Source organism: Grampus griseus (genome assembly GCF_964374135.1).
Source record: "Grampus griseus genome assembly, chromosome: 8".
Taxonomy (NCBI): Eukaryota; Metazoa; Chordata; class Mammalia; order Artiodactyla; family Delphinidae; genus Grampus; species Grampus griseus.
Genome location: NC_139002.1, coordinates 105,874,048 through 105,887,309, shown reverse-complemented (window position 1 = coordinate 105,887,309; position 13,262 = coordinate 105,874,048). Strand labels below are relative to the sequence as shown.

General features: G+C 47.0%; 2 protein-coding genes across 2 annotated transcripts in view; one reads left to right on the top strand and one right to left on the bottom strand.

Annotated features, from left to right (window-relative positions):
• TESMIN (testis expressed metallothionein like protein) overlaps positions 1-12,096 on the top strand; it is a gene marked incomplete at both ends in the record, with an annotated part of 37,954 nt that extends 25,858 nt beyond the window's left edge. The window contains 4 exons of the mRNA XM_082660137.1: positions 4,589-4,691; positions 8,550-8,687; positions 9,965-10,140; positions 11,889-12,096. Coding sequence (XP_082516263.1) covers positions 4,589-4,691; positions 8,550-8,687; positions 9,965-10,140; positions 11,889-12,096 — 625 coding nt within the window. The remainder of the gene's footprint in view (positions 1-4,588; positions 4,692-8,549; positions 8,688-9,964; positions 10,141-11,888) is intronic.
• LOC309826782 (glutamyl-tRNA(Gln) amidotransferase subunit C, mitochondrial-like) lies at positions 5,653-6,039 on the bottom strand (the record flags this gene model as incomplete). The annotated part of the gene is made up of 1 exon (XM_082661147.1): positions 5,653-6,039. The coding sequence occupies one exon, from the start codon at positions 6,037-6,039 to the stop codon at positions 5,668-5,670; it is 372 nt and encodes a 123-aa protein (XP_082517273.1). The 3' UTR covers positions 5,653-5,667.
• Positions 12,097-13,262: the final 1,166 nt, after the last annotated feature.

Here is a 13,262-nt window from a genome sequence, read left to right as displayed (position 1 = left end):
GAAGGTGAAGGTCAGGAGTTAAGGTGTGGACACGCTGAGTTGGAGGTGGAAATGTCTGATAGGGTGGAAATGTCTGATAGGAAGTGGGGAATGTGGTTCTGGAGCATAATAGTGTCACACGCTGCTGAGAAGTAAATGCAGGGAAGAGGTCCTTGCCTTTCTGGTTAAGGAGGTGGTTTGAGAGTTAGGGGGATGGAGAAGACGGTCCAAGCACAGTAGGTTAAAGAAAGAATAGGAGATGAGGAAGGATAAGCAGCAAGCGTAGAAACCCTTTCTTGATGTTTGGGGAAGAAGAAAATGAGTGTTCGGTGATACACAGCTACAAATCTTCAATATAAAGTTTTAAAAAGTAGAGGGGACAGAGTTAATAAATAAAAGCACCCAGCAAGGTGTGGGTGCAAGAAAAGAAATATGCCTAGCTTGGACCTTGGTGAGTAAGCGTAGTTTGACTAGGTATAAAATTCTAGATTGTCAGTTTTTCTCTCAGTGCTTCGAAGGTATTATTCTACTGTTTTTCACTATTTCTAACATGAAGTGAGTGGTTAGTCTAGGTAATGTCTTTTCTTCTGGTCTTTTTACAATTTTGTCTTCAATTTTTCTTTTTATTTGCCTTTTTGGGGTTCATTAGGTTTCTGAAATCTGAGGATCCACAACTTTCAACAGTTCTGGAAAACTCAGAGATATCCTCACTCCAAATATACCTGTCTTCCCTTTTCTCTTTTCTGTCCTTCTGTAATGCTAAGCAGACATACGTGAGCCCCTCTAACTAGCGACCATTTCTTTTCATCTCTCTTCCATATTTTTAACTTTTTTGTCTTTTTATGCTGAATCTGGATCTAATTTCTTTATCTTTCAGTTTATCCTTTCTGACTTTTCATTTAGTTATTATTTTTATCCAGCTCACATGCACATAAAGAGCCAAATAGTTATACAAGGCTTATGACAAAAAAATGTAGTTCCCTGACAATTGTTCCTTATTTTCTGATCCCCAAGAACTTTTAGCCCTTAACCAAATCTTTTAATATTTGCCTCCATAAATCTAAATAACGTGCTTGTGTTGCTACTTCTTGGCTTTTCAGTTTGGGCATGATCTCTTGTATTTGTGCCATGAAAGATGTGGATTTAGCTCTCTTCCCTCTTGCTACTCACACGTAACCCCCCTCCCAACACACACATGTCCTGTTCCCAGACATCAGATGTACTTGGTTGGATCAGTAGTATTTATTTTTTATGACTATGAAAACACTACTCACTGCTGAGCCTTGATTAATTTTCTTCCTGCACTTCTTTACCTTTTCCCTTGAGTCAATACTCAGTTTTCTAATGTACCTAACACTAACTTAACCCTTAACTCTCCTCCGCTTGTGTAACTGTTCTCTCAATGTGCTCCAACACACTAGGTACTCAGTGAATTGGTCTGGAGGAAGCCTTTCCTGCAGCCGTCACCGCCCTGCTCTTGGGTGGTTGGTTTCCAGGCCTGCTGCACAGTTCTCTTGGACCCTCCCTCCAGCATCAGGCCCAGGGTTCCCTTTGCTTCTTCCTCAGGGTTGAGCCCCTGGCTCCTGGATTCCATTATCTTCCTCATTCGATTCACTGCATCATTTTGGTGCAGCACGTCCTCCAGTAGCTTCCCGAGCAAGAGTGATGGGAGAGAATGTTTTCAGACCGTATGTGTCTAAAGATGTCGTGGTCTGTCCTCTCACTGACATGATCATTTTGGATGGACAATGGGATTTCCACCTTCAACTAGTGGAATTTTCCTTTAAATTTTTGAAGGCTTTGCTGCATTTTCTTCTAGATTCCAGTATTGCTGTGAACTTTTTTCTTGCCCTTTGTATGAAACCTATTTTATTCTTTCTAGAACCTTGTGGGAGCTTCTCTTTGCGCCCCGTGCTCTGAAATTTGGTGAGAGGTGTCTTGTTCTGGCCATTTGGCAGTCCCTTTCACTCTGGGAACCCATGCCCCTTAGCGCTGGGAAATGTTCTTGACTTACTTTCTCCCCTTCATTCTTAAAATTCTGTCTTTCTGGAACCCTTATTTTTTACATAAGTGTTGGACCCTCTGATGCTCCTGTACATTCTTCTTTCTCCTATTGTTTTCTACTTTTTTGTATGTGTGTTCTGTTTTCTTATCTTCTGTTAAGTTTTTCATCCCTGTGATTACTTTTTTATTTTACATAATGTATCTTTTGTACTCTGAGTGTTTTTTAGCATTGTGTTCTTGTTTCCTGGATACAATAACTTTTCTTAATCTTTCCAAGGCTATTGATACCCCCTTGTCCCCCGCCCCCTTTTCTTTTCCCTTCAGAGTCTGTTTCTTTAGGCCTCTGTCTTTCATATTGAATGAGTCCCTAAAATGTCTGCAGATCTTGGCCTGCCACTCTGCTCATGGTTAAGAGCAAGGCAGAAGGGAGGGGGCTCTTGGTACGTTGGTGGGAGCTTGCTCCCTGTGGCTCCACCGTAGGGTGATCTTACCAAGCCACTTATCGGGGGATCTCAACGTCAGACTCTCTATATTTTCTCTTGGGCTAGTGGGTCCTCAGAGAAGGCCTTTCCAATCTCCTGCTAGAATTCTAAGGGCTGAGTGGAAAAACCTGGGGGTCTCAGATTCACCTTTCCCCCCTTTTGTTCTTTAGAATACCCCAGTCCTCAATTGTTTTACCCCAGAGAGTAATTTCAGTCTCTTGCCATGGTGGTGGAGGAGCAGTCAGGTACTGGAAGGGAAGGAGCCTGGGGACCCCCTACCTCCTAAATAGAATTTCAGCCACCTTCACCCCACTTCAGAGCAGCCTGGTACCTGCCACCCATTCGTGCCTTCAGAGCTGCTTCTCCACTCTCTCTTGCTAGCTCAGGTTTCAGAGTTCTTGAATCTGCTGTCCATTAACTCTCTCCCCTCTGTTTTCCAGCCTCCGAATCTTCTGTAATTGTCTCCGCTCCCTTCTGTCCATCCTAGTGGTCAGGAAAAACTCTCACATTTTCCCCTTGCTCTCTGCCTGTGGCTCAGACAGTGCTGTGTCTCCACGCTCTCCTTCTGTGAAGTAGATTTGTGGGGAGGTGGCCTTTCAAGCATTCACACTTTATATGGGTTTTTTTTGATCCAACTCCCACCTTCTGTAGCTCAGACTTTGTCTCCTGTCTCCTGCAGGAGTGGCCCATTTGATCCCTAGGACCTGCAGAGGGCCCAGGACAACACTTGGCAGCTACAGAACTCACCTGTCTGGCTTCACAGTTCCTTATCTTTTCACATCTGACAATCTCCTTTACTCTCCTCTTGGTTTGACATGCATTTTGACACATTATTTAAAAATATTAAAATAATAAATGTTAAAAAAATAATAATAATGTTAAAAGAATTGTGTTCAGGAACTCTGTAACAGGAAGGTTTCTGCAAACATCCAGTCCACCATAGAGCCAGACGCAGAGGCCCTCCTGCATTCGTTCAGCACTCTGTCAGAGGCACCCGCTATGTGGGAAGCACGCCAGGCCTTCCCTCAGCAACCCTGCGAGCCCGGGAGGTCAGGTGCCAGGGCTTCCTGCCTCCAGACGCTGACTGATAACCTGGATCAGATAACGTGGGGGGCCAGAAGCAGAGCTGATGTTAGACCTGCATTTGAAGCTCTTTTCAATGAATCATGCTCTCGGAAGAGAACGCCGTGGGTCTTCTCTAGTCACAGGCTGAGGCCGTGGAGTGGCTGATGAGCCTCCCGAAGGCTCTCGAGGGCGCAGGTTACAAGCAGGATGTTTTACATGAATTTTTACAGGAGTTGAGGAAAGTGTCTTGCCCCCGCCCATACTGAAAAGGTGTAAACCTCAGGCCTATCAGGGCCTCTGTCGCACAGCACAAGAGCAGGCTCCTACGAGAGCATGTAAAGCGGTTCACAGTCATAAACGCTGAGAGGTCTTCAAGGGAAACGCAGCAGAGAAGGTGCTCGGCACTGCCCTTGAACTGCCGGGCACTGCCCGTCTGGCTCCAGGATCCCAGGGGCAGGTGCTGGAACAGGGTCTGCTCAGCACGCTGTCCTGTGGACTCTGCTCGTGGACGATATGTATTATCACAGTGTGACAGCAGTCGTGTCACACCCGTGTTTCTGACCCAGTCATGCCTCCTTTCTCCACCACTGACATGGAATGAAAGTGACACAAAGCCTGGGCCAGGGTCCACCTCTAGGTCCCTTCGTTTTTTTCTCGTAGGCGAGGTCTGGCCGAGAGGTGAACTCACTTTCAGCCGGGTTGGGATGGTTGTTGGGAAAGTGGCTCTTTGCTCACCAGCTTACAGTGTTCCTGGGAGAAGGGCGGCGGGCATTAGGGGCAGGAGACAGTGGACGCCAGCGGACACTGTCCAGGAAATTGTTTACTCTGCACATGCCTATTTTATGAAACCAATGGTTTTTAACGAGTCTCTCTCTCCTGTGTTGGTCACTAGAAAGCATCATCCCAGTGGATCTAATTTTCACATAAAGAGGAGAATCGCGTAACTAAAAGTTGTGTTGACTTGGCGTGTGACCAGCTCTCTCCCTGTAGGTGTGTGCACACTTGTTTTTAACTACTCGCAGGGGTGCCTTTGACACACTGTGTTGTTTTATTCACAGGTACTGTGATTGCTTTGCAAGCGGGGACTTTTGCAACAAGTGCAATTGTAATAATTGTTGCAACAATTTACATCATGACATGGAACGGTTTGAGGCCATTAAGGTAACAAATTTCCATTAAATACACACATTCTGAAAGCATTTAAAAGTGCAGGGGATATTCACAAAACGATCTCGTCAGATTTCTAATTTCAGTATTGGGAAAACCTAAAGTGTTGAAGAGTATACATTAAATAGGACTGTATGCCTGAAGGTGGCGGTATTGACCATGACCGGGGCTGTTGTGAGAGTGGCGGCTGGAGAAAGACCTTTATTCTCCACCAGCACGGGAGGGCTTCATGGGGGCAGCAGGGTCCCAGAAGGGTGTGGTTTAAGAGCATGGAAGTATCCACGTTGTCTTTTTTTTTAACCACTTTACTGAAATACAGTTGACCTGTAAAAAGCTGTACGTTTAATGTATACAACTCAGTGAGTTCGGGGTTAAGTATACACACGTGAAATCACAGCCATGAAGGCCATAAACATATCCACCACCCCCCAAAGCTGCCTCCCTCCTTAGCAGAAAGGCAGCCCTCTGCTTGGAGCAAAGTGGGTACCCAAGAACAAATTTAAGGGTGTTCAGTAAAGATGAAAGGCTGCTCAAGTCACTGGAAGCAGCAACTGAAAAGGACAACTCAGGGTGTCACACAGTGATCAGATACAATGTCTAACAGTTACATGAATAGAAAAACTCACTTAAATGCAGTTCGGTAGACAGTCTTTTGGGGAGGGGATAAAGTCTTCCATACAGAAAAGCCTGTGAGTACATTTGATCCATTTCCTTGGAAACTGGCAATACCTTCTACTTCCATTGGCATCAGTGACTCTGCCTTACTTTGGCTAGATCTTTCCCAATTCTGTCTTCAAAAGAGTTAGTTACTGAAAGATACCTAGCCATCACTTTTTCAGGTGACTGAAGGAAGTGGGAGCATTAGTGTTCCTAACAAAATAGTCATTGCACGTCCACGTTTTTAGAGGGCACCCCTTCCCAGAAGAGCTACTCAGCGGTGTGAGAAGGGCTCTTTTTCATCCAGCTTTGGTCAAGAGATATTACCTGCGGGAGCCACAAAATACTCCTCCACACCTCGGTGGGAGTTTTGTAGTAGTTCTTCAGCACAGTTGCCTTCTACCACATTGTCGGATCTCAGGTACAGACATCTGTCCTCCAGAACTGACTCTTTGGGCTCCACCCGGTCTGTGTCCACGGCGCGGAGCCGGTCGGCGAAGGCGATGGCTTTCTCCAGCCGTGCCACGGCCTCTTGGCTGCCGAAGTCCACAAGCGCTAGCCGCTCCAGGTGCTCGATCAGCTCAGCCGTGACCCGGCGGCTTCCCTGAGGATCGGCCTCGGAGGTGAAGCCCCGGCACCCGCCCGCCAACGCCCGAAGGCCCAGACACACTGCCCGCGTCCACATTTCTCTCCTTCTCGGCCTCTGTAGAGCGTCCTCCTCCACGTTGCCTTGATTTGAGGTTTAGAAATTCGGATTGTGTTATGCAGCAGATAAGCCTGAGTTCAAAGAGTGTAGTCTGAAAAGGCGAGATGGTCCACTGTGTGAAGAAAGCTGGGTGAAAGCTCTCGGCCATCGTTACTTAGACTGATTTTTATTCTCCTTGGCTTCCCGGTGAAGGGAGAATCTAGGGGCAGACGGCACCTTGGAGAGCCCCGCAGGCCACCTGCTAAAGGCTAAATGCATTAGGGGCACTTTTCATCCCTTCCCGTGGGCACAAAAGATTACCAGAGAAGGGAGCACAGCCCACCTGCTCGGGCCACGGCTTGGTGTCCTCTCACTTACCCAGGGAAACTGAGGGCCATCCCCTGTGGACTTGAGGCTCTCCTACTGTGCCATGGTTGGTCTGTTTATTTTTTCTAAAATACTTTAACTTGCCTCTTGAATTATAGATAAATCAGTTGAAAATATCAATTTTGATACAGGCAGATCCACAGCTTCAATTGCATCTAAGCTTCAGTATAGTAGCCTTTTCTTCAGGGGTAAAGGATACTGTCTGCAATTAAAAGTATAAAAAGTTCTATTTGAAAAGTGTTGGGGGACTTCCCTGGTGGCGCAGTGGTTAAGAATCCACCTGCTAATGCAGGGAACACGGGTTCGAGCCCTGGTCCGGGAAGATCCCACATGCCACGGAACAACTAAGCCCATGCACCACAACTACTGAGCCTGCACTCTAGAGCCCACAAGCCACAGCTACTGAAGCCCATGCGCCTAGAGCCTGTGCTCTGCAACAAGGGAAAGCCCGTGCACAACAATGAAGACCCAATGCAGCCAAAAATAAATAAATAAATTTATTTTTTTAAAAAAGTGTTGGAATTCTCATGCATTGCTGGTAGGGATGTAAATTGGTACCAGCACTTTGGAAAATTGTTTGGCAATAGTTACTAAAACTAAACCTTTGTATGTGCTGTGATCCAGCAGTTCATTCCTAAAAACAGAGCCCCTAGAAATGAGTGTACATGTCTACCAGAGGCTTGTGCAAAAATGTTCACAGCAGGGCTTCCCTGGTGGCGCAGTGGTTGAGAGTCCGCCTGCCTATGCAGGGGACACCGGTTTGTGCCCCGGTCCGGGAGGATCCCGCGTGCCGCAGAGCGGCTGAGCCAGTGAGCCATGGCCGCTGAGCCTGCGCGTCCGGAGCCTGTGCTCCGCAACGGGAGAGGCCGCAACAGTGAGAGGCCCGCGTACTGCAAAAAAAAAAAAAAAAAAAAATGTTCACAGCAGTTTTATTCATAATAGTCCCAAACTGGAAACAATCCGTGTGTTCAGTGGTAGAATGAATAGATCTGTCGGGGTGTATCATCTAACAGGTGACACACATCAATGAAAAACAAAGACCCACAGCTCTGCGCCACAGCCCGGAGAATCTCACACGGCGCTGGCGAAAGAAGCCAGCTGGAAAAGAACACACACCAAATGGTTCCACTTAGATGAAGTTCCAGAACAGGCAAAATTAAAGCAATCCCAGTCAGAATAGAGGTTCCCTCAGGGGTGTGTTAATGAGGAGGAGTCATGAGGGACCTCGGCATGGGTGGGCTGGACTGTCCTCTGACCTGGTCTGGGTGGGGGTCGCACGGGGCTCACACATGCTCAGATTCGTCACGTCCACCATCCCTCGGGCTGCAGTAAAAAGTGAAAGCACACAAACAGCAGCCTCACTGCAAAGGCACTTCTGCAGCGAAGGGGACCTCCAGGGCTCTGGTGCCGACGGATCCCCGCTGCTCACCTGTGAGGGGAGAGGGAGGACGGGGGCTGCCGCTGTGCCTTCCGCGTTGCTCCAGCACAGCGTTATAAAGAGCACGGCCTCACCTTGTCATTGAAAATAGTCTAGATAGGTAGCAGACAGGTAGAAGAGTCAAACAGACAAAGCACGATAAAAAGCCGAGCGTGATGTATGCCAAAGGCACCTGGTGGTTGAGACCCGGGGCTGGACGTGAGCACAGGGACCGGAACCGGACTCCATCACTTGGTCGCTGTCATCTGACCTCTCGGTGCCTCAGTCTCTTCATCCGGCAGACAGCAAGAACAGTGGTAGTGTTTCCTCCACAAGGTTGCTGTGAGGATTAAATGAGAGATCGCGTATAAGTCACACAGAAAGTGGAACACAGTGCACGTTTAGCAAACGTGAGCTGGTATCAGAGTACCATGATCCCAACTATCTCAGGAAAAAAAGTACAAGAGATGCAGGAAGGAAATATGTCCACATGGACACAATGATTTTCATCACATCGTTACTGTCCATAAATTTTCTACCTTTAAGTGTTCAAATGAATTAAAATGAAATGGGGGGGTGATGCACTTCCTCAACGATGTGAGGAGATGAGGCACACTGCTCGTCGGGCAAGCCAGGTGCTTTGCACTGAACATTATTTTTAAATAATAAAATATATCTTGATGGAGTTTTGCATTTTCTGTCTTAGGCATGTCTTGATAGAAATCCGGAAGCTTTCCAACAAAAAATTGGGAAAGGACAATTGGGAGACGTTAAGCCTCGACACAGCAAAGGATGTAATTGCAAGAAGTCAGGCTGCCTTAAGAATTACTGTGAATGCTTTGAGGTCAGTCAGCAATTCCTAAGTATTATTTTTAAAAACCAGCTAAATATATGGCCTAAGTAACTTTGTGGTTAAAAAATCTTCAATTTAAAGGGAGAAATATAATTTAATTTCTTCCTTCCAGGGCTTCTAAAAGGGCACCCATCAATCTACCTTAATTTCTCAAATGTGAATTACGCCTTACGAATCAAGTAAATGAGCTCAGGCCTCCTTTGGGAGCATGTTGTCTCCCCCGAGCCCGCCCTGAGTGTCCAGCAGAGGGTGCCCAGTGCCAGGGCCTTGCCCGCCCTGCAGCTGCTGACCAGGGGCTGGAGCTTCCCTCAGTGGCCAGCACCTGGTGGCTCCCAGAGGCGGGCCTTTTCCTTGCTGAGCAGGGCGGAGACGCTCTGGGTGGGGTAGTGGGGGCAGCCTTGTCCTCACACCTGGGTGCTCTGAGCAGGCAGCTCCCAAGCAGCTCGTCTGGCTGCCGAGACACCGTGTGTCAGCCCACTTTCCTCTGCCGGGCAGTGGCCCACGCAAAGTGCTGATGTCCTGTAGTGTCTGGCATTACAACAGACTAGCAACCTCGAAAAACCTCCTATTCAAAACACCGAGAGGTGCAGAATAAAACACACCCCATTAGATGCATGTCTGAGCTGGAAAGGACAGACGGAAACCCCCAGGGGCTGAAACTAAGAGGAAACTGGAAACCAGAGTGTCACAGGGCCAGCCTTCTGACTGCCCCCAGGCCGGGCCTGAGCAAGGGGTTGGTCCCCAGCCCTGAGTGTCACACAACTGTGTGACAAGAAACAAAGTCCACCCACAAGGAAGCAGGAAGGGCCTCCCCCTAGAATGCCCACCGCAGGCCCGGCCTCGGGTGGGTTTCATGTTCTACCCACTCGCACGTTCTCTGCAACAGCAGAGCCAGCACGACACCCTCGGTGCTGAAGGAGAAGGGTGGTCGGGCTGGAGTGCTATAACCGGCTGAGGCAGGCTTCGATTAGAACAAGGGTCAGATGGAGCCTTCGCTGTGCTCCGCTGGACGATGGAGAGACCCCACTCTCTGCTCGGGGCTCACACCCACACCCGCCCACTGGCCCTCGGGGGCCCCTCCCCACCTCTCTTCACCTCACAGTCACCTGCCCCTCTTCACTTCTGCCTTTCTTTGGTATGAAAATCGCAGATTACATACGTGCGTGCACACACAGATATAAACAGTTATTTAAGATCCAAATAGAATTTGTTGGTTTTTGATGAATGGTAGGACAACCTAATTTTATTGAAGCATTTTACATTACCAGGCCAAAATTATGTGTTCTTCTATTTGCAAATGCATCGATTGCAAAAATTATGAAGAAAGCCCAGAACGAAAAACACTAATGAACATGCCAAACTATATGGAAATCGGAGGTTTTGAAGGCGGCCATCATTTGTCAACAACTAAATTTTCAGGACTACCAAAATTCAGAAAAGATAGGTAGGTACTCTGAACTAACCCTCCTAATAGGGGAATTCAAGGTTATTTTGAGAGGAGAGTTGGAAATTCCCTGGCAGTCCAGTGGTTAGAACTCTGCACTTTCACTGCCGGGGCCCGGTTTCAGTCCCTGGCCGGGGAACTAAGATCCCCCCATAAGCCGTGCAGCGCGGCCAAAAAAAAGATAAAATTTGAGAGGAGAGTTAAAACAGTTTACACACTGGGAAGAAAGCGTGTTTGTCTGTAGGTGGGGGACAAGGGATGGGGAAGGAAGACGCCAGTTTCTTTCTCTGTCTTGACCAACCCTAGATCACACACTGTTAGCTCAGAGGAGCGCCTGCTGTCGAATTCGCTTGGTCCTATTTGTCCTCTTAGCTTGACCTTTTTGTCCTGACCGTCTGAGTTACCCCGGGTTTCGTACAAGAGCAGAAGTTCCCTACAGGACCTCAGGAGGCAAGGGCATGATCTCTAGGCAGCAAACACCCGAACCACTCTTTACCATAGGAAGTGACGGCAGAGAGATGTTCTCGGTGTGTGCTGTATTCCTTACTAAAGTGATTATGGAGTCCACTTTAGTTGGATATCTTCCCATTTAATTATTTTGAGGTCATATTATACTCCTAGCAGGTCTCAAAGATTGAGTAATAATTTTATTATATATTGGACTAGATTCATCCATTTTAAAAAGTTTCTTTGAGTTCTCTGTGATGGGTCATGTCATGATAAAGTACTGGATATCATTAATTAATTGATAACATGTAGAAAAGCCAAGTTCATGCTTATTTGGTTAGAGACATCAGAAATACTCATCACTGTGACCTGCAGAGGTCGTCATTGGTAAAAATGTACTGAAACATGGCTGCATCTTCTGTGAAATTATATGTGAAAACATTGCCTGACATGGGGATGTTGTGTGTCCGATGGAATGTGATAGGGGCTCCATACATTGGAGTCTGGTCTCAAAATGTTAAGACTCTTGACCTGAGGACAGCCCTGTTCTTTCATCTTCAACAAAAGTCATTGTGTATTGCCTTTATAGAGAGATTTTAACCAATCCCAACGTCTATATTTTCATAATCCAACACTTTTTAATACTTTATAGTTTTCCTAAATTTTTTCAGTTTGAGCATGACTTGGGCAACTATCTAGCTAAGCCACAGTTGCCCCTTGAGCCCAGTGGGGAGAGTGGCTGGTCCCGTACAACGGAATCTCTTCAGGGATCCAGGGGGCATTCCGAGGCAAGGCCATGCTGACAGCACGCCCCCTAGGAGGCGAGTCCTCAGAGCCATTGTGCGTCTGTAGCGCAAGTGCCGCTGGGAGGAGGGGCCGGTGCCCTGGGTAGCTGTCCTACTGCCACTTTCCTCAGGTAGACTTGTGCACAGAGCTTAGAGCAAGGCTGCATGGCTTGTCTTAGCTAAGATTCCTGCTGCTTCGACCGCTGCCCAGCCCATGGGCTTGATACTGCAGCCCAGGTCTCTGGGCTCCTTAGTGGATCTCAGTTTGAGAAAATTTAGGATCTGCCGTGAGAGGGACGTCTAGGAGCTGACAGATTCACCTGACCTCTGTATTCTTCTTCTAAGAGCAATCCTTTATGTCATGACAGGTAACATAGCTTCCAGTGTTAGGAAGACATTAGATTTTACCGGTGACATTCTTACAATGCTTTGACAAACATGTCTCCTTGAATACGAAAGGTATTTAAAAACAGTGGAGTGACTGAACGTGGCCTTTAACTGGTCTGCTTCTGACAGGCAGTCATCCTCATGCATCTCCTGGGAGGTGGTGGAAGCCACGTGCGCCTGCCTGCTGGCTCAGGGCGAAGAGGCCGAGAAGGAGCACTGCTCTGAGAGCTTGGCAGAGCAGATGATCTTAGAGGAATTCGGGAGATGCTTGTCGCAGATTCTCCATATTGAGTTTAAATCCAAAGGGTTGAAAATTGAGTCAAGTACAACGTGGTGAAATGTGCATGCATGTAGATTTTGTCTCCATATTCTGCAGGAAAACTCGTTTAGAAAAGTTGTTTTAAGGACCATGAGGCCAGGTCTACACCAACAGCTTCATCGTTAAAATCAAGCTTTCCCTCTGCATCAGGGCACCAAGGGGTTACTCAGAGTCTCTGAGGGATTTGGCGATTAAAACCCTCCCTCCGTTTTTGAGGAGGTGCATGACATAACTGCTGTTGTCTGGACCCGAGGAGAGAGCATGTGTTCCTGTGATCCCGGGAGAATTGTCTGCACTAACACTGAGTCATGGAGGGTGGAAGCAGGCCCTGGAGAGAAGTAAAAGTCCATTCCTATTGACTTCACCCTCTCCCGGGAATTTCTTCCTCTGGCGGGTTCTCTGCATAAAAAGCCATAATGATTTTCCCCTAAATTGTTTAGAAACAAATTCTCCAGATAGGCTGCTAAGATACAACTTAAAATCTGTAGAGAACTACTGAATACCCTGGAGAATTTCTGAGTGTAGATGTTTCCCCAGAGTCACAGGAATTACCAGTCTCCTCTAGGGCCACAGTGAAATGCAGACAGCAGGGTTGGTTTGGTCAGTAGCATTTTGAGTTGTGGGACTGAAAATTATTTAGTTTCTTATGTGTTTCCATTTAAATTGTGGAAAAGCTCTATTATCCAATTAACTTCTCCATAATTATTGTTATAATATTATTATTGTTTGTAAAGTAACTAGTTTGCAGAAATCAGCAGGTAAGATAAGTTATTAAGTTGACTCTCTTTTGGTTCTATTGTAAAAGAAAAGAGGAATAAAATTTTGGCATGTCTTCCATTGTTGTAATTAACTTTATACTCGTTATGTTTCTGTGCTCATTAATAGTATTGGCCCCTTGGAGAATGTTTAGAAACTCATTTACAAACACACCACTAAAAGAAGTGGGGTCATAGGGCCTGGCCACTAGGCACACCAGTAAGCCAGGAGCCAAGGAGCGAGCTGATGATTTGTAGAGTTGTGTTTGGAACAGCCTAGCTCTGATGGGGAGCCAAAGCGGGGAAAAGAAATTCTTAATTCTTCTCTGTTTCAACGCCTTTGTGACCCATTGGGATCTGGGTTCTGTGGCAGAAGCCGGAGGTAGAGACAAGCATTGTAGGATGGCGGAGTTCTCCATGAGCAGTGTT